General features: G+C 35.0%; 2 protein-coding genes across 2 annotated transcripts; both read left to right on the forward strand.

Moving 5' to 3' along the window:
- The first annotated feature begins 728 nt into the window (after window positions 1-728).
- On the forward strand, window positions 729-9,445 carry HDA14 (histone deacetylase 14). Its single transcript, XM_039026621.2, has 9 exons — window positions 729-895; window positions 1,273-1,517; window positions 2,350-2,424; window positions 2,831-2,932; window positions 3,838-3,909; window positions 7,892-7,948; window positions 8,145-8,396; window positions 8,611-8,792; window positions 8,986-9,445. The coding sequence occupies exons 1-9, from the start codon at window positions 853-855 to the stop codon at window positions 9,284-9,286; spliced, it is 1,329 nt and encodes a 442-aa protein (XP_038882549.1). The 5' UTR covers window positions 729-852; the 3' UTR covers window positions 9,287-9,445.
- Window positions 9,446-9,986: 541 nt separating this feature from the next.
- Window positions 9,987-10,349, forward strand: LOC120073521 (cysteine proteinase inhibitor 5-like). Its single transcript, XM_039026362.1, has one exon. It carries the CDS (start codon window positions 9,987-9,989, stop codon window positions 10,347-10,349), a length of 363 nt encoding a protein of 120 aa, XP_038882290.1.
- The last annotated feature ends 11,685 nt before the right edge of the window (window positions 10,350-22,034 follow it).

The following is a 22,034-nucleotide window of genomic DNA, read 5'->3' on the forward strand; positions in this document are numbered from 1 at the left end:
TGAACTTTTAAAAAAATATCTATGAAGTTCATAAACTTTCAATTTTGTATCTAACAACTCTATTCCATTCCATGTCTAATAGATCAATAACCTATTTGACATATATTAAAATAAGAAAATTTACGAAGAAATGTCATACTCAACATGTTTGATGGATACACTAATTTTTAAAAAATGATAGATATGGTAAGAACCTGATATCTATTTGATAGTTTTAGAGTTCATAGAACTATCAAACAATTGTTAACTAGGAATGAGAAACACTTTGGGAGGTTTTTTCACAACGGGAGCAGTGAGCTTTGATGCGAAATACTCATTTATTAGTATTATTAAGGGACTGTTTGAGGGCCAACATGAGATGATATATCCCACATCCTATATCATCCTAATGTTTGGAGGCTCGTTACCTTATCTCACTAATTTTAATTGTTTGTGGGCCCATTTTCGGAATAGGTTTCGTGTCTCACCGTCATTTTCCTTCCGTGAATCATATATCATTTCAATGCTTGAACATACTCGAATGTTCATACTCTAAAAACTCTCCAAATATCAAAACTCTTCCCATCCTATATCATTTCAGTACCTCAAACCGTTCTAATTTGTTGATAAAATTATTACAGCTAAGGAAGCATGAATTTATCCTTTTATGAGTAAAAACAAAGTTGATGAAACAAAGGAGAGAAAAATTCATTGAAAGATCAACGAATTTTAATGGTTATCGTTAATAAGGGTGGGTCTCAATTAGGCCACGTTGCAGATTGTAAAGCTCTGGGCTCCTCCACCGTACCGCTTCCCCTCATATTTGGCGCGCAGTGTATCTGACTATGCATTTCGGTTACTGAAGTCTCTCTAATGGAATTTCGCATTCTGCAACAATCTCCATCGTGTTATGCAGGCATCTCTTTCTCTCCCCCACAAACTCATATTGCTGCATTGTTTCCTTAATGTCTTCTTTGTTCTGGATTGTCCTTAATGTCACGTTTAAACTAGGGTTTAAATTGATTTTGTCTATCTGGGTTCTTGTGTAAACCTCGTCTTGAATTGATTTTATCCGGGTGTTCTGATTTTTTTTTTTTTATTAACGTATTTGATGATTGGCAAACTTATGATCAGATTTCACTGAGTCTTACCCGTTTTAGTATTTGTTATTCGTACATCGACTGCAATTTCAGTGGGGGAGCCTTCTTTACAACTTTGTTTGATGACTGTTCACAAGTTTTTTAGCAGGTTATTCGATTATTTGAATAAGCATTTCTGAATTAAATTGAACAGGAAATGTCTTTTGCTTGGTCCAGCCCCGTTTGAGAATTCGCAAGTTTCTTAGTTGGGCTTCCACGAACACAACGTTTTTGCAGAAGATATGTTCACGAAATGAACCTAGAAGAAAAACACAATATCGTTCGGAAGTTAATAGAGCGGCTGTACTCTGTTCGACTAGTTTAAATGACAGTCCATTGCCGCACTATGATAACGTGAAAATTATTTATTCTGTAGCTGCTGCCACGGGTCATAATCAGGTAGGTACCCTGAGTCTACTTAAGACCATGTATGTTCAATATACCTCGCAAATAAGTAATGTTATGGTAATTTTGTTTACTTGTTCAATATTCATGGTTTCTTCGGAGAACTCCCTTCTGTCTCAAAATTCATCAGATAATTTTGTTGTTGTGGTTTTCTTTAGCAGAAGGCTGTTGATGTCAGTTATACAATCTGGCCAAGGAATCGCTCTGAGCCTTGAAATTATCACTTTTAGTTTAGCTGGTGTGTCTATTGATCACTTCAAAACTTGTTGGATGTATATCAGACACTTGTTAGTACAATAAATATGTGCTATACACAAATTCAATATAGGTCCTCCAACATTTGTTAGGCAAGTATTGAACACTTGCCAAGTATACTAGACAAACACATTATAATATAAGACAAAATAATAAATTTTAAGAGCGAAATTCGTCAAACTCATGTTTTTAGCTTATAAATGATAAATTTATTGACTTTGAATTTTCTTCTTCTTTTAGAAAAATGATACGTGTTTTAATAAACTAGTCCTTGCCATGTCCGTGTTTTAGATTTCATAAAAATGATGTGTCACTGTGTCCTTGTTGTCTTGTATCTGTATTTGTGCTTTTAGGTTGAAATGGATGGTAACATTTTTATTAGATAGCAGTCTCTCACAGCCATGGAAAATTATATTTTGGTAGCTTAATTCAATTGAAAGAATTGTATTACGTGAAATTAAATGTCTATCTTATCGAACTTTGTATTTGAACTACTGGACCATCAAAGATCTTTCTGCTTTTCCCTACATTTACTCTTGCACTGTTTTGTTTGTTCAATTTTCTGTAACAGGAATCTCATCCAGAATCTCATCTCAGGGTCCCTGCAATAGCGAATGCTCTTGAAGATATGGAACTCACGCCTAAGGTAATATATTATACAACCACCAACGAGGGAACTTATTACTTATATAAAAGTAATATTGTTAAATCGAACCTTAATCAATTTAAAGTGGCATAACCTCATAATCATATTTGTTTTTTTCATCTGTTGGAAGCCAGAAATTATAAAAAACTAGAAAGCAGATTTCGAAGCCAATAAATCTCACTTAATCCCACATTGTAAAACACTAGAAAGCTGACTGTTCTTCATTTTTTTCCCTTGGCGTACAGCAAAGCACATTTGAACTTGCACTATAAATTATATTTTTGTTCTTATAAACTTCAGTTCCATTGGAGAATTGTATAACAGCCTCTCTTGCTTTTTTGGTAATGTGTTTCTATTATCCTTAGTTATTTCCATGATCATTCTTTTTTGGTACAATGTATTTCAGTTTCAAGGCACAAATGTCTTTGAACTTCAAAACTACAAACCTGCCTCAGTTGATGACATTGTGAGTGTTCATTCAAAATCTTACGTGGCAGGCCTTGAGAAGGTATCCTCTTGGTATCTATTATTTCCAAGTTTTGGGTCATTCTATTGCTAAAGTTGATGTAAAGAAATTTTGGAATCACTTTCAGAACATATCTATCTAATTTATTGATATCAATCTTGTCATTGTGCTTTCTTTTTTTTTTTTTTTTTTTTTTTTTTTTTTTACTATAGCCTGTAGACCATTGAGAATGGTAACAGGATTGGAAACAAATTATTGAAAGTTGCTGATGAGAAATCCAATGTTTTTAGTTAGTGAGCATGGAAACCACAAGTCTTTCTCTGTCCCTTAGGCATTTTTTGCTGTCGAATTGTTGTGCGTCATTTTTTATGCATTGCTTTTCCCCTTCTTGGATTGTGAACTTTTGTTTTTTGCTTTTTTGGGAGATAAAAAACCTGTTTGTATTAAAGAAAAAAAAAAGAAAAAAAAAAGAAAAGAATAAGCCTTAGGCTGGGGCAAGAGGGAACCCCCACCTACAGGAAACTAAAGAACTTTCCGATTGTTCATAATCATGAAAAGACTGTAGTTACAGAAAAATTTCCTGTGATTAAAACACCAATGGAGGAGATACATTATACATTATCCAATTTTGCTAAAAAAAGCATGTCTGAGTTATATCTTCAGTTTCCTTATTATTTTGATTTGTAATGAAAATACTAATGCTCAGAAGATGCAAACTCCACAAGAGAGTGAACTAGAAAGCAATAAAGACATTGAAATAGAGACATTACTACGGAAGAATAAAACCCATACAATTAGGACACAAATCATGAATAGGATATCCAGTAGCACATCTAGAAGACTTGAGACGAGCTGAAGCAAACTGATCTGACCATGGGAGATTCTTGATGTTGTAACATCTTCCTTCAGGTCTCTTTGTAATCGTATTTTTTTCTGCATGTTTACAGGCTATGGATAGGGCTTCTCAAGATGGACTTATTTTAATTGAAGGCTCTGGACCGACATATGCAACTGCAACTGTGAGTTTGTCTGCTGCCTCTTTTTCTTGCTTCTTTGTCTATATTTCACGTACTATTATTTACTGATCTTCTAATTAGGCCTTACCAGATAGAAAGTTAGGCTTTTACTTTTATGCTTAAGAAGGTCACCTCTACTCAACTGTTCTTCCAAAAGCCCATCCCTTCTATAATACCCGAGGCTTGCAAGATTCCTTGGGTGGAAGAGGAGAACTCAGAGGTAAAGCTTTAGAAGGAAAAAATTTCGCTAAGTCTTTAAGCTATGCCTTAGAAGAAAGAAAAAGTTCTAAGTGTTGGAGGCATAGTAGTTGGAGTAAAAAATTTGACTAAGTATTCAAACTATGCAGTGAACATAGTGTGGACGCATGGGGCAGTCAAGGAGGAAAATTGGCTAAGTGTTGAGCAACATAGAACACAATTAGTGGAGGAAACCCTAAAGAATAGGGTGATGGACGCATAAATAAGAGAGTTGGATGCATGGGAAGAAACTTGGACGCATGATGCTAGGGTTGGACACAGGGACCTTATGAATTCCATCTTGGACTAATGAGGAGCAGGGTGGGAACACAAGACAAATCCTTGAAAAGAGATACACCAAAGAGGCTCAAAAACCCAAGGTAACCACATACCAAAATAAGTTGGACGCGTGCCTTGGACGCATACCCTAATTTTGAGACTATGGGATGAGTTAGGGATAAGCTAATGATCCAATAAGGGGGCCATGTGTTAATCACATCACCTGGACACATTGGGAGAGCAGATGGATGCATATGAGGTGGTTGGGAGGCAATCATGTGTCCAGAAGATAGTACCTTGCGTTGGTCTTGGAAACTTAGGGAGTAAGGTTGGATTGACAACAAGAAGGGGTACGTGGCTCAACCAAGTGAAACCTTGGCCAAGCCAAGGAGGAGGTGGACGCATATAGGAGCATGCAAAAGGCTGAAATGACACCTCAGGGAGAAGCCATGCGTTGGACACCTCTAGGAGAAGACACCTCAAATCTCATGTAAGTAGGAGGTGGCACTAGCTATGCATTGGCTTAGCATGAAGGAGACACTTGGATTTCCTCAAGTAGGAGGTGGCATGCGTTGGAGGTCTGAGGGGATGACGAGGATCAATTGATTTTGCCTATAAATATCTCCAAAGGGGTCATTTCTCACTATCTAACTCTCAAACCTTGCTCGAGGACTAAAAAAGAGAGTGATTGGAGAGATTTAAGGGAGACCATATGTCGGAGGAGGAGGCCATGCATCCAAATTTGCCAATTTGGTGACCATGTGTTGGTCAGGGTAGTTCATGCGTCCAGATTGTGCTGAGGAAGACTGCCATGTGCCCAACAGCTGTCTGAGTTAGTTTGAAGCCTGTTTCATGCCTGTTGGTTTGGTAAGCAAGGTATAGGGCCCTGAAGGTATTCTAAAGTTAATTTAGCCCTAAACATGGGATGCTAAAGTTATTTTGACTCAGTACAAGCTCAAGATTCGAGGGAGAACTCGGGAAACTAAGCGAGAACCTAGGGAAAAGAGCTACTGCCGGTTAAAAGTGAGTTTCATGTTTTTCAAATAAATTAATGATTTCTTGATTTTTGCTTATTTACGAGTTTTCCCGAGCATGCTATTCTCAAATTTTAAAATAAGTTTCAACTATGCTTTTTTGAATAAATTTCTTAAGCATACTTGAGTTTTAAATGCTCGGAAGCATATTTTATAAAACATTCCTTGAGTGGAGATGCTCCTCAGTGACTATTTTTATGATGTTTTTGTTATTGGAATGCTTGATGGCTTAAGACTGAGTACTTAAATAAATTTGATGATTGAATGAGTAAACTCGATACTGAAGGACTATGAGAAGGTATCTGGGTTAGTTACTGAGAAAACCCGATACTGAAGGACTAGGAGAAGGTATCTAGGTTAGCTATTGAGGAAACCCGATACTGAAGGGCTATGAGAAGATCTGGGTCCCATGGTACCTAAGGTATGACAGTACCTAGAACTTAACCTCGTGCACGTAGGTATTATTCGACGTTGACTGTGTTGAGATTACTCCACACCAACTAAAGATTCGACGTTGAGCGATTGAGCAAATGCACTCTCCCTCAACTAAGGTTGGTGAATGATAATTTCCAAACTAAAGAATGTTATTTGATGTTTTCAGGGTTTTTATAACATTATCTTGAATGTTATACTTGATGTTCCAGGTTAAAACCTTGAGGTTTACAAAAAGGATGACTGAATGTGATTTATGTTTGGAAACATGTTTTAATTGTCACTCATTGGGCGTTAGCTCATTCTTTTCCATGTTTACATTTTCTTCCCAAATAGCAGTCTACACCCTGGAGTCTAGTTGATCTGTCAGTTTGCTACTCAAAGATCTGGAACTATAAGGGTATTCAGAGTTTGATAGTTAGGTTGATGAGTTTGTATAATAACGTGCATATTAGGGATGGGGTAAACTTTAAAGGGGAAACTTGTAATATGAACTCTTTTGGCTTGTGTATATAAACAAATCTTGCTTTAAGATCGTTGCGTGAATTGTTGAAAAATATTGGTTGTTCTATCACTGATTTATTCAAGAGTACGGGTATTTAAGAGCTAGGGGACAGGGGATGTCATAAAAGGGTTGGCACCTGCTGTCGTTGCATCTCCTCCTAGATTGAGGAGGTAATCTGGGAGGGGGTGTGACACCTTCAATCATGAACTTTAAGCTAAATTATGATTTTTGAAGTCAGGATCCTTAAGTCCAGAACTATAGCTACTAAAGTCGTAAAATCATGGCTAATCTTATGCATAAAAGACCAAGGACTATAGCTGCTTCCATCCATTCAAAGGAATATACTAAACGTCCCAAGGGATTATATATATATATATATATATATATATATATACATATATAAGAAATATGTGGACAAAAATGCCGTGAAGGGAGTATTCTTCAATAGAGAATCTTTAAACCTTTTGCTATAAAGAATAACTTTAAACCATTTCTCTTGGAATGTGTCAATCATTTCCAACCTTCAATTATGAGATCAGAATTTTGTTTTAGAGATACCTGGCGACTGGCGAGTACATTTTTAGCAAAATGTATCCAGATTCCCTGTGAATGTGGACAAAGAAAACCTCTATTGCCTACTGATCCAACCTTACATTCACTGCCTTGCTTGTTCTAGTTCTCTTTAATGGTGCACTCATTGCCATAGTTACTCAGCAATTCTGAGTTGTTACTTTCTGGTAGCTGTGTAGGATCCACCACTGGTCAATAAATCTCCTGTCATTTGTATGATCCTTTTATTCTTGGTATGCAAAGCTATTATACTTAGCAGGGAGTGTTCAGAAGGCAAACAAATTCCCACATTGGCTCAGGAAGGTCCCAAAATTGGCTAAGGAAGGGAAAGATCCATAATATACAAGTGAGGACGATTATTTTCATTGGTATATAGCCTTTTGGTTTTACCAGCCGGGAATGGATTGGTTAATGATTATTCGAGGAGAGACTCAAGTGGTACTTTGTTCATGGGAGGATTGTTACGATGCAAAGAAGTCCTAAATTGGTCAAGGAGGGGAAAGATCCATGGGATGTTTGAGGAAAATCATATTAATTGGTATGGAATTTTTTGGGTGAAACAAAAAATGAAGCCACGAGAAACTGTGCACAAAGTGGAAAATATCGTACAATGGTGGAGATGTGTGGAATTTTGATGTACTTGCATGTCCTTAAGGTCACTCTTAACTACAAAATAGCAGTCGTCCTTCATCCTTTAATACCTTCACTTGATTGATTGTGAATACCTTTCACCCATAAAAACTATCTCAAGACTCCTTTTTCCTAACCATAGCAGTTTGATCTTTGATTTCGCACACATGTCAAGCTCACTCATGCCACGTATGCAAGTGTCTTATATGTAACATATCACATGATAATTTAGCATCAATGTTTTTATTTGGAGCAATACAATTAGAATGATGACATTTTGATACTGTTGCCAATGCAGACATTTAATGAATCACTAGTTGCAGCTGGAGCAGGAATTTCTTTAGTTGATTCAGTGGTGATGTCTCAACCCAGCCCGTTAATCACTTCTTAATGATAATTTTTGTATGTTATCCCATATATTTAGCCAAACTATCAATTTATAGCTTTCTACTTTTAAGCGTTGAGACGTTAGATTTTAGTTCCTTAGTGTTCAATCCTTTGCATATGCATACATATTTAAAGTTTCACATTCCTGTGTACTTGGTTTTCAGGTCAATGCGTCAAAAACCTACAAGAATCCGCCAATTGGTTTTGCATTGATAAGACCTCCAGGACACCACGCAGTCCCCAAGGGACCGATGGGATTCTGTGTTTTTGGGAATGTAGCTATTGCAGCTCGCTATGCTCAACGTGTGCATGGATTGAAGCGTGTCTTTATTATAGATTTTGATGCTCACCATGGGAATGGAACAAGTGATGCATTCTATGACGATTCAGACATATTCTTCCTTTCAACTCACCAAGTTAGCATTCTTTAAGGACAATGTATATATATTTCATTTTTTGATGTAGTTATCAAAAACGTGAACAACTCAGACATGAGAAATTAACTGTAAACCTGTAATGCACAAGTGTTGGTAACCGCAGACTTGGGGTTTCCTGGACTTTGCACTCGTTCTTTTACGTAGTGGCATTAACTTCCATTGCCCATTGGTAATTTGATCCCTTATTGTTCAGGATGGAAGTTACCCTGGAACTGGAAAAATCGATGAAGTGGGTCGTGGAGATGGGGAAGGAACAACTCTGAATATTCCTCTACCGGGAGGCTCAGGTGATTATGCCATGAAAATGGTGTTCGACGAAGTCGTTGTACCCTGTGCTCAAAGATTTAAGCCTGATATCATTCTTGTCTCTGCTGGGTGAGTTCCCAACCTCTAGGAAATTTAAATAAGCTTGCAGTATCAAACAACTTTTTGTGTAATGACATTTGCTTACTCATGCACGTTTAAGCATATGTTATTCATTATGTTTGAATGTGTTAATATGCTGATTTCCGAATTCATATTAATTAATTATGTTCTAGTCTGAACATCTTGGAACTTATTTCTGCAGTTATGATGCTCATGTGTTAGATCCATTAGCCAACTTGCAATTCACGACCGGAACATACTACATGCTCGCATCCAATATTAAACAACTGGCAAAGGAATTATGTGATGGTCGTTGTGTTTTTTTCCTGGAAGGAGGTTACAACCTCGAGTCTCTTTCGTATTCAGTGGCTGATTCATTCCGCGCATTTCTTGACGAGCCGAGCTTGGCATCAAAATTTGATAACCCTGCAATCCTGTATGAAGAACCATCAAAGAGGTTTAAGCAAGTGATCCAGAAAGTGAAACAAATACATTCACTTTAAGGTTATTATAAACTTCTTTGCAATTTATTCTAGATACCTTCCTTTCATCCTAGTTATTATGTGTACTTTCAGATAGACCTGCATTGTAACTTGATGTATATTTGATGAACATATCTTCAGAGAAGGAAATATAAAGCAATGCTATCTTGTTGTACGTAATGATTTAGACCCCTAGTGATCACATATCAACAAGTGTACATGCTCTAGATTTGAAGGATTTTTTTTTTTTGGGCGAGGAAGGAGAATCTCACAAACATGTAAAGGAGTGGGCCAGTGAAATTCTCATTTCAGGATATTCCTATACATCTTTGAAGTTTACAGAATCCTAAAGTTTTACTATTATCTAACTCAATCCCAAAAAAAAAAAAAAAAAAGAAGAAAAGAAAAAAAACATTAGATGCTCCCATTTTGTTAGTTTTAGTCTATCATATTTACCCTCTTTTCATTTATTCTCAAATGTTAAATAATTAGAATGCCAAGAAAAATATAATAGTCGAAGAGGACAACAGAACAATATTGGTCCCAACTAGATTGAATTGGATTCAAATCTATCTTCATCTAATACGATCCACGTATTAGATTCTATTATATCAAACTTTATCAGGTTGACGAATCAAATATCGTGATATCGATTGGCATGGCATACAACTACAACTATAAATACCAAACAACTACTCTAGATCTTCTATCAAAAGTTACAATGGATTACGAGGTAGTCGCCCCGGGACAAAACGATGCCTTGCTCCAGAACCGGTGTGAGCCAGGCTGTTGGGAACCGATCAAGAACATCCACGACCCGTACGTGCAAGAGATGGGGAGGTTTGCAGTGATGGAACACACACACAAGCTAGTAGGAGCATCATTGAAATTCATTTGTGTGGTGAGTGGTGAGACTAGGCCGATGAGCCAAGGCAAAGAATACAGGCTTGTGGTGGAAGTGGCTGAACAGATAATAACTAGTCCTCCAATGTTATCAGTTTCAATCAAGTTTTACTTGGCAACTGTTCTGGAGAAGCCAATAGATCGATCTTGGCAACTCATATCTTTTGTATCTTCTAATTAGAATGTGGCTTCCACTTAGTCCTGGTCCTCTTGTTGTTTCATGAGCGAAGTTGCATTACTGTCTACTTACTTATCTACTCTAAATAATGCATGTGATGTATCATCTTTATCTATTAATAATGAGAGAATATCAATAAAATAAAGCTTATATCTATGTCTAATCTTGTGTCTAAGCGACTGTTTTCCCATAATTTGTGGTTTTTTTAGTTCAATAAGTGGGGTGAGAATCTGAACTTCTCACATTTTGGTTGATGATATATACCTTAATCAGTTGAGTTATACTTAGATTAATTAATTGACAATAATCATTGTAGGAATTTCTTTTTAGGTGCGTATGTATTTTACGTATAATTATTTTAAATGTATTTTTACGTATAATTATTTTGAATGTACTTTTTGGAATTTAATTTATTCTATCAAATAAGAATTGTGTGGTTAAAAGAGCCCATTACTATTTTAAAGATTGATGATTTGATACTTGTATCTAGTAGTTAAGTGAATTTTTTTTGATTAAAATGATGTCTTTCACCAAACAAAGCACGAAAGAATATTCTTTCCTCTCCTCTTTTCTTTTTCTTTTTCTTTTTTTAATTTTTTTTTCTTCCTTCTCACACAAACACACACATATTTGTTGAAAAATACTTAGTTGCATCCTAGGGAGCACCTACTTTTATGTATCGTTTGTCCTATCATAATTTGTCAGGTGACATTTTTTTTAATTTATTTTTTGAAATAGTTTAATTATTTTTTGGTGCGAGTGACGGGAGAGGGAAGCATAAAATGCAACAAAGTATTACCCCTTTTTCGTTTAATTTGTCAAAGTCACACCAACCGGCAGTGGAGAGTAATCAACTCCTCCAAACTCGACCACTAGAAACTGATATATCAATGGTTGACATGACCTTGAGCTCCAAACTAACGTCAAAAGAGATGATCATGATCATAGCTACATTTTGTTTGAGTTCTAATATATAGGGTAAATATTTGAATCTTTTGTCTTTTCGATCAAAGATATATGCCATTTCTCATGGTGAGCTTATAAGAAAGTTTAACCATTGATATGAAACTTTTTAAGCACGTTAGGTTTACTTGAAAAAAGATAAAATTACTTTATAGCACAATGCCATATATCTCCTACCATTTAATTTCACTAACCCTATTTGGAACCTCCAGATTTGGGTGGATTTCAAATCACTTATGATTTGAATGAATTTTTGTGTTTGGATGCACAAAAGAAGTTGAGGATTTGAAATCGGTTATAAAGAATTTCTTAACTTTCTTCTTCTGAAATTAAACTATTTGGTTGATGAACCCTAGAATGATTAATTAGCATTACATAAAATTAACAACATTTTACTATATGTTCTTTAACGATCTTCATATTTTGAAGTTCTTTTTTTTCTTTTTTGAAAGAACACATAGAACGTTACTAATAAAAAGCCCCATGGGCTACAAGGAAAGAGAAATCCTGCGAATACAAGGAAATGACCCACTCGAGAAAATTGCTTAGCCATAAAGATCGAGAACCCACAAATCCTCTCATGGCCAGTTGAAGCTTTAAGTAACATGCCGGGATGAGGCTTGTTGAAAAGAAGTAACAATGCCAGAAATATTCGCCACAATGTTGGTCACCTCACTATGGATGTCCCTAAGTCCCTCAATCATTTGAATTGCCGTTAGAGAATCAGATATCACCAAAACACGGGACAACTCATCATTTCCACCAATTGAAGCCCACAAAAATAGCCAAAACTTCAGCACACAAGGGAGACAAAGACTACTGCCACAATCCATAGGAAATTTGTTCGGATGACCCCTATTTAGGACCCAACTCGAAATTTGGCATCATTTTAAAAAATGCTCTAAATTTGGCTTTATGCTGACGTCATCCACATGCTATTTGACCCCAAAATACCTGCGAGGGCCTGTTTCTAGCTCCCACTTCTTACTCCTTCGTCTTGATTCTCATAAGATACAACTGCAATTTTTTTCTTCAATTTTTCTTTTCATTTGTTCAATTCTTTCTCTCTTTTTCTTGCTCCCTGCTCTTACTCCTCACTCCTGCTCTCCGCTCCCACTCCCTGCACCCGCTCCTCTTTCCTTCGTCTTGTTCTTCATCAAAAACACCTACAAGTTTTTTTCTTCGGGAAAAAACTGGAAAAGAAAGAATAAAGAGAGAAAAACGAAAAAGATTGGTAACATAAATGAAAATCACTAGAGAAGAAAAGAGGGAAATCCCTCCGAGGGCAACGTAAAGGAAAGAAATCACCGAAAATGAAAAGAAGGAAAAAGAAGAAGAAGAAAAGCAAGAAAAACTTAAAAAGAAAAAAGAAAACAAGAAAACAAGAAAACAAGAAAAGAAAGAAAAACTTAAAAAGAAAAAAGAAAACAAAAAATTGCTGCAAAAGAGAGGAGGAAGGAGGATGAAGAATGAAGAGTTAGGGTAAATTCATAGCGTGATAACATAAGGCCATATTTCATTTGATTGTAAAAATGAGGCCAAATTTCAAGTGGACTCCTAAATAGTAGAGGTGTTCAAATAACCCGGACTATCCAATCAAGATGTAAGGATTGGGTTGGGTCACTTTTGTTCTTGGGTTGGGTTTGGTTTAATTTTTTCTATTTTTGTTGGGTTGGGTTGGCTAAAAAACAATTGGGTTGACCCAACCCAACCTGAATTATATATATATTAGCAATATAATATACATCTTTATTTAAAGTTTAATTCGTTTGTATTAATTAATTTGTGTTTTTTTAATATTTTTCTTTTAAGATTTTTATGATATTTGCCTTTGTTTAAAGTCTGCAATAAATATCATAAATATTTGATATTTAGCACTTAAATTTTATGAGATTTTAGTTATTAGTTATATAAATTTACATATTTTTAATTAAAAAGAAAAAAAAAAGTTATAACCCGACAATCCAACCCAACCCAACCCAAATTTTAAGGGTTGGGTTGGGTTAGGTTAGATACTTTATTTGGGTCATTTGGGTTGCCAACCCAACCAACCCGAATTTTCGGGTTGGTCCTAAAAACCTCTTCAACCGAACTCAACCCAACCCGTGTACACCCCTACTAAATAGGGGTCATCCATACAAATTTTTCCTAAACCCATAACACTCGACCTCTATAGAGCTCTATATAGAACCAACAACGCCTTCAAACCCCCTACATTTGGGGGATTTTCGTATGAACGACCTCTTTTTAGAGGGGTAGACGAAAATTGACCGAGGATTCAAATACACTTGAAAAATAGTTTTTTTTCTTGATGTCAGCTACATGTGAAAGTTCCGGTTTATCCTCGATTGGCCCAAAACACATGCTACCACAAATTCTCGTCCAATCCTCTTGCTCCTCGCTCCTTCCTCTCGCTTCTCCATCTAGTTTCTCATCAACATAGCATCATACATTTTTCCTTCAATTTTTTCTTTTGTTCAGATTTGTGCTCTCGCTTCTTCTTCTTGCTCTTTGGTCTCATTCTCGCTTCTTCCTCTCGCTCCTCGGTTCTCGCTCTTACTTCTTCCTTTCACTCCTTGGTCTCACTCTGTTTCATGTTTCATCTTCCATAGGTTTAGAATTCATAAAAAGAGAGGTTCCAGAACAAAAAAAGAAGGAAAAAATTGCAAAGAAAAAGATGGAAGGAAGGAAAAAGGTGAACAAACAAAGAAGAAAATCACATAAGAAGTAAGAATGAAGATCAGGAAGAAAGGTGAAAAAATCGCAAAAGGAAGAAAAAGCATCAACGATGGCGGGTGCATAGGAATCAAATGAAAAAAACCCAAGTTTTTAAGAGTTTGGCCATTTTAATAATTTTACCCAATATCGACATAAGAAAAAGACCAAAAATCATTGATTTTTAAAACCTAGGCCTAATCCCATCCAGGCCTTTAAAAATGGGCTGTTGATGCCATTTTGCCTACATTTGGACCCAATTCTACAAGCAACATCCACAGGTAAATAACATAGCTTTCTTTGCCTTACACACTAGATTATTGACATGATCAATATAGCTCTATTTGACATTAACACATGTACCTTCGACCAAAAGATTAAAGGTTCGATTTCCTGTTACATATTGTTGAACTAGAAAGCATTGAATCTAAAAATTGTAGTTTTATTTACGTTCGACTACATAAATTTTTTTGTTCATTGAACTCGAGATCTCAAACTTTAAATAGGCAGGACCAACAAACGTATACAAATGAGATATTTTAAGTGGATCAAAATTTAAAATTAGACTCATTGGTGATGTCAAATATTTGAAAGTCATGGTATGATCAAGTACATCTAAGCTATATACTAAATGATCTAATTATGCCACAACAAAATTACAAAAATTATGGAGATGGAAAATCAAATATAATCTCTAACCTCAAGAAACGGAGTGCATATCAAATTATCAATAAACCAAGCTCACCTTTGACTCATTGTATTAGGTTAACTAAGACATCTGGATAAGAATAATTGGTCTCGACTTGGATTCAAAGCTATCTTGTAAGCCATTAATAAAATTCCATGTTATCCACTTCCATTATTGTAGTCGAATAGGTTCCACACGAATCAAATTCCATGATATCAATATCTAGAGTTTGCAAACTTGATGCATACAAGACACAGCTATATAAATGTCAAACGTACTATACTCATTAGATCAGAAACTAACAAGTAGCATTATATTGCAACAAAGTTCTTGAGCATAGAATATCATCCATCAAAATTTAGGATATGGAATTCCATTTTTCCCCACCTCCAACCCATTATTCCATGGTTCATGAAAGGTTTGGTGGTTGGGTAGCCATTGGGAATGTGAATGACCCTCATGTCCAAAATTTGGGAAGGTTTGCAGTGTCATCGTATCCACGCAGGCTAGCTGGGGTAACAAGAAAGTTTATCTGTGTGGAGAGTGGTGATATGACACATATTCAGGGAGAAGGGAAAGTCTATTGCCTTGTGGTGAGGGTGGAAGAACAATATAGGACTTATTATCCACCTACTACTCAAACTTCTATCAACTCACATGTAGTTATCGTGCAAGAAAGGCCATGGGAGGGAACTTGGGAGCTCTTATCTTTCCAATGAACTACTTTAAGGATCCGTTTGATAATGTTTCATATTTTTTGAAAAAAAGATTTAGAAATAGAAATATATTGTTTTATAACTTTACCAACCAAGAGATGAAAACAGTTATGAAATAAATTTATTTCTCAAAAAATAAGAAGACATGAAACAGGAAATAAGAGCGTTATCAAATGGGTTCTAAGCTATCTTTTTGATCTCTATTTTAGAATGAATGTGTTATGTTGTATTATCTATCTGTGTTAAAAGTTGTGTGATATGACAAATATTCAGGGAGGAAGGGGAAGTCTATTGTCTTATGGTGTAGTTATTGTGCAAAAAAGGCCATGGAGGGAATTTGGGAGCTCTTATCTTTCAAATCATCCTCCAACCATTGAAGGGTTTGTTTTATAATGTTTCTTATTTCTTGTTTTTCGTTTTCTTTTTAAGAATGTAGAAACAGAAATATGTTTGATAAGTAACTATTTATGTTTCTTGTTTCTTGAAAAAGAAGATCTAAAAATAGAAATGTAATTGTTTGATAACTATTGGAATCAAACAAGAAACGAGAGTGGTTATTAAACAAGTATGCCGGTTAAAAAATTAGAAACGGAAGATAGAAAATAGGAAATAAAAACGTTATCAAATGGGTTCTAAGCTATCTTCACGATCTCTATTTGTTTTTTGAAAAAAAAAAAAAACAAGGACACACCTACTTACCAACAAACCAAGACCAATATTTTTAGGGTAATTACAATTGGTAGCATTTTTAGGAATAATAACCAAATGTATAACATCCTTTAAAAAAAATTACAAATATAAACAAGTCTATCAGCGATAGACTTCTATCGTTAATAGATTTTTACTAGTGATATGATCTATCACTGATAGACTCCTACTAATAATATGATCTATCACTGATATACTATTTAAATGTGGTTATATTTGTAATTTTTTTTATGTTATGTTATATTTGCTAATATTTTGGGTCTAATGTCTATATTTGCAGTGGTCCCATATTTTTATGATGTCTATTTTTAGACTATGCATGTGTTAAGTTGTATTATCTTTATCGTCAATTACCTATAATAACACAAGAAAACACCAAAATTATTAGAAGGCTATATTTATATATAACTAATAGTACAATTAATTAATCTTGTGTGTTCAAGTAATTTTCTTTTCATTTTCTTCTCTTTTCACCCAAATTTGATCAACTCAACCATTAAGAATATCAACTCGAGCAGATTGATAAAAAATGAGATTAAGGACCTATTTGGATTGATTTGAGAAAAAAATAAATTTTTTTAAAAAACTCATTTTTATTTATTGACAAAAATGATAAAAAATACACTTCAAAAGCTATTTCGAATGGTTGTCAAGTATTACGTTCGTAAAAAATTTATTTTTTAAATTAAACACTTAAAAATGCATTCCAAAACCATCCTAAACTTGTGATAGTATTTGAACATAAGGTGCATCTCACAATTTCGATTAGAATGATTGTGTTCTATCTGGATGTATTAGAGGCCTTAATATGAGCAAGCTCTTAAATTGCTAGTCGAGAATGGTTGGGTTAATAACAACATTGAAACAAGTTGTGACAGTTTTCTTCTTTTTGGTCAATAAGAACTAAGTTTGGTTTAGGCTAATTGGCATGTTTTGTACTAATTCTCTAGAGGACAGAAATTAAGCATTGGTTCATAAGATTCACCATCAACCAAAGCTCCCAAAGTAACAACATTTCAACAAAAATTCAATTTTAAGTGTTGCTTTCTCGAGCAATTTCATTAAGCTTTTAGAGTTATCCATTTGAATCTTGTACTAATAATTATATCAATTTAAATACATATTTTTCCTTAATGTAGCAATTTAATTACATCCTATATTATGTTATGTTTGGATATATATCATTGTGTGAAACTTATAATTTTATCAATTTATAAGCACCTAAAATTTTATAAATGAATCAATTTAGATTCTCAATTAAGATTTCCTTTGAAAATTATCTATGTATCAATTCTAATTATTCATTTTTATTAATCTAACATATGAAAAAATTCTACACACGTGTAAGAATAGAATACATGGACAATTTTTAAATGTAATTTTAATAATGGGTCTAAATTGATTTATTTATATCAATTATTTAAAAGTTTAATTTTTCTTTTGAAAATGATATATATTTCAAAAATAGAATAGAGCAAAACTAGAGAAAAGTCTCCCAATTGAGAGATATAGCAGAAAAAGTATAATGATTACCAAAGCCGATGAGGCTCCACGAAACAGTTGCGTAGTGATTGTATTCTCCCGTAGAAGAATCTTTAAAAAATCTGCTACTACACTCCAACCAAATGAATCTTTCAAATCAGTATAGTTGATATATCCAAACTAAACCAAAGGTTTGATTGATCGAATCGGTCTGACTGAACCAATGTGAAATTTAGTTTTAGGCAACCGGAGTTCTAATGACAGAGACACTCAATTAATCTTAGCGGAAGGGCGAAGTCTGAACAAAGAAACTTGGATCTGAGCAACGCGGTTTTGAATGGATTCAGAATGAGATAGATCAAGGTATTAGGAGATTTGGGGTTATTTAGATAGGGGTGGTTTTGAAAGTTGATTGGAGAAAAAGGGTGGTTTCCAACTTATTTTAAAAAAAAACAGTGGTTTTTTTGTCCCAATCTAGATGTGCCTCTTGAAGAGACGCATTCCGAAATATTTTATAATTTTTTTAGCCCCGTACACTACGTTTAAAAAAAAAGAAAAAAATACAACCAGTCATTTGGGAATATTTTATTATTTTTTCCCGTTCGCCGCATTAATGCGTCTGTTGAACACGACCGTTTAGTAATTGTTTAGTAAATTAATATGCGATCGTTTAATAAATTATACACGACCACTTGGTAATTTATACACAATTGCTTAGTAAATTATTCACGATTGCTTAGTAATTTATACACGATCGCTTAGTAATTTATACACGATCGCTTAGTAAATTATAGACGATCACTTAGTAATTTATACACGATCGCTTAGTAAGTTATGCATGATCGCTTAGTAATTTATAACCACCACTCCCAACTTAAAACGATACATTGCCTCCAATGTATCTCTAATCTATGCCCAATGAAAATAAAAACAAGGGAACAGGAAACCTCCCCTATAGGCATTTTCGTGCACAGTATTTGAGGTGTGGTAGGAGGGCTTGCCTCTCGAAAGATGTTTCTTTCTTCTTTTAGGGACCAAGGAGAGGAACCTACAAAAGAAAAACAAAAAGAAGTTAAAAAAAGAAAGAAAAGAATGCAAGTAAAATTTATCACCTGGCTGCCTCCAAGAAGTGCAAATTTTTAACATCGGTTGCTCAACGTGACCTGTCCCCTGTCAAGGCACAAAGAAATTCTCGTATTTCTCTGGTCTCTTATTAGATGAGTCGATATAGCACGGTAAGGCTATAAGGCTCCATCTTTTGAAGAGAACTAGACAAGTCAAATTTGGTACTTTTCATTGTTAGCAAAAAAGTGAAAAAGAAATAATTCAAAGACTCAAATGACCCAAAAGAATCAAAATAAAAAAAAGACTCAACAAACTTTGATTCGACTGACTCTAATTCATAAGGAAAAGAAGGGCAATAATCATTCATTCGTTTTTTGATGTATTGCAATAGGTATTTGACCAAATAGGATCGTCCAGTTCCTATAATCCCGATACGCTCCTTGATTTATTTAAAGCCCTCATATTTTATTGTCTAAGAGGAATTACACTTACTTCTCTTTCCCTTTTTTCGGAAGAAAAGGAGGATCCGGACAAAATCGATGAAACAAAAGAGAACCGAGTGAATGGAAGGATGGCCCAGCTACGTCAAGGAAAAGAATAAAAGAATAGAAGTATATATGAGATGCCAGAAGGAAGAAAAGAACAAGGCTTGGTGGCCTCTAACTCTATCACCTGAGGCTCCTTGAGATGAAACTCGAGCTCATACATAACCTTAATAACTTATTCTGGACATGGTATAAGATAGACATCATCATCACTGTCGAAATGATAAAATTCCTTCATGAACTCAACCTTAGTGGTATCAACAAGAATGGGGGTTTGAATCTCCAGGTGAGACTCAATAGAATCATGCACACACTGAGAAGAACTATCAGCAAATTCATGCATTATAAAATCCAAAGTCTTACCTTGACCGGTGCTCTGAGGAACCAGCTGCTCAATGGGATGATCGACTTCACTACTCACCTCAATGGTCTCAAAAGATTGCAACAAGGACTCCTCAAGTCTCCCAACTAATTCAGTGATCTGAGCAATGAGGTCCACCCAGATTCTGAAACTCAGCTCTAGCTTCTGATCCGGAATGGAAGCTATCATGCTGGAAACTTGAGAATTCCTGTTGACTAAAGGAGGGTTCTTGCATAAATTCACCAAAGTTGTTAGAAAATTCCCTAACCAAATCTTCTAAAGACATACCTGAATTGGCAGAAAAAGTACACACTGGTGTCAAGCTTGAGTTAGGCATCTCCCAAGGGAAATAGTAATCGCGTTCAGAACCACATGAAAGCTGAGGATATACTTTGGATATATGACCTTGAAACGAACATATTCGACATGTCTCAAGCTCCTGCAATTGCATAGTAGCCAAAACTTGAATAAGATAGATTAGTTTAGATATTTGATTTCTAAGCTCATTAAATTCTCTTACCTCTTGTTCTCTACGTTGAGCTGCTTGCTTCACACAAAGTGCAAAATAAATGTTCAAATCATATGGCATGACAAAACAAGTGGATACAAGAAAAGAAAAATATTTTTGGGTTTTTAAAGTTTACAAGTCAAATTCAACAAAGAAAGAGGCTAAATGGCTTGCCTCCTCGACAATGGTGCCATTTTTGTTCACTTGTCAGAAATTGATGTCGTTAATTCGACTTTAACCCAAAACAAAAACAAAATATTTGTAGATCGCCAAAACCTACTTCTTATACTCATAAGTAGCATAAGTGGCAAGTATAGGGCCAAACCACAGGGAGGCTAGGATTTAAGCTTCTTTTAGACTAAATTCTGATTATGAGAAGCAGTAAAAACAGGGGTTTTGATTTTGGATAAAATGGAAAACATGCTTGAAATTAAAATATGGTGGGTAAATGTAAACGGGGATTGATCTATCTGGTTTCTAGAGCCATTCAATTCAATTTCTATCCTTGACTTTTGTAACTTAAACATGCAACTAATTCATGTATGCATAAATACTCACTCGATGCGATCTGACTAGCCTCTACAAAGGCGAACAACTAGCAAGAATCTAATCGAGAAAGTGTCCTAATTATTAATTAATGTCGGAAAAGCCATACCCCAACTAATCTACATGTTTCTAATCCTATTGGGTTTGATAGCATCCATATAGAATTAAAAACGTATGCATTACGATTTAGGATTCAATTATGTCGAATAATTGACACGAAAACCATGTTCAATTAAGTAGTTTTGTCTTTGAACCTAGAAATTCATGCATCCTAGGAATAGCAATCAAATGCACAATTAACTAATGCTACTTGATTGATTTTAGTTAGAAATTCAGATAAGAACATGACAGAACTAAAAACTGATTAGTCATGCATGATTATGCGTGAACAATCAACCTCACAATCTTGTGTACATAAATTATAATGGATTTGATGAAGACACAAACTCAACATGCAATTTATTCAAGAACACAGAAAACTCTAGAAATTAGCAAAGAATTAAAGCTCCAAAAACTAGATAGATAACCGTTACCTCGAAAAATTCATAGAAAAATCAAAGATATAGATCCAATTCATAGTTTACAATCCAAAGGAAAATATAAATTTAGCCTAAAGATATAGAAAAGATAAAAGAAGGGGAAGAACTAGCATCCACTCCCCGTCCTCCATTAGATTTTGCATCCTCTTTTACCTAGTTCGGAAAGAAAAATTTTATACCATAGACACAGTGTTGCAACGCACTTGTCGACAACAGCCCTCGAGCATTGGAGTGGTGTAACAATTATGCCATGAAGCTTCCTTGTGTGCGCACGTTGAAGGCATTCCGTTAAAAGTACGTAGCCTTGCAATGCTCTCGGGTAGCATTGCAATGCTATCTTACATCCATGCGTTCTGCATTTCAGCATTGAACAAGGGTTGCAATGCTCTGGTTTGGGGCATTTTGGTCATTTCTCCTCCTTTGAAACCTGAATGCTCAAATCACCTCCAAACTGCTTCAAATTAACCCCGTTTGACTTCAATTACTCCGTTCTACCTCTTTTATGTTCAATACTTACTAGATAGGATAATTAACATGAAAAATTCATTAACAAACCTAAATTAAGTTAGGAATTATAGTTGTTTTTAGAGTTATCAAAAAGTATATCATTTATCACTTACCAAATTAAATCACTAAAGCATTCAAATACTTAAGCTACTTATTCGAAAAAGTCAACATAAGATTAATTCCCTCAACTCTATTGATTACAATTAAGCATTTTAACCAACTTTTGTTATCTAATTAACTGGTCCAACAACATTCCATATCAACTTGACAAGAAGTATAAGGCACAACAGGAAGACCGAGAAAAAATTTAGGCGAAATAGCTGCAAATATACAATTTCATATCTG

Source organism: Benincasa hispida, chromosome 3, assembly GCF_027475165.1.
Source record: "Benincasa hispida cultivar pf3 chromosome 3, pf3_genome.v1.1, whole genome shotgun sequence".
Classification (NCBI taxonomy): Eukaryota; Viridiplantae; Streptophyta; class Magnoliopsida; order Cucurbitales; family Cucurbitaceae; genus Benincasa; species Benincasa hispida.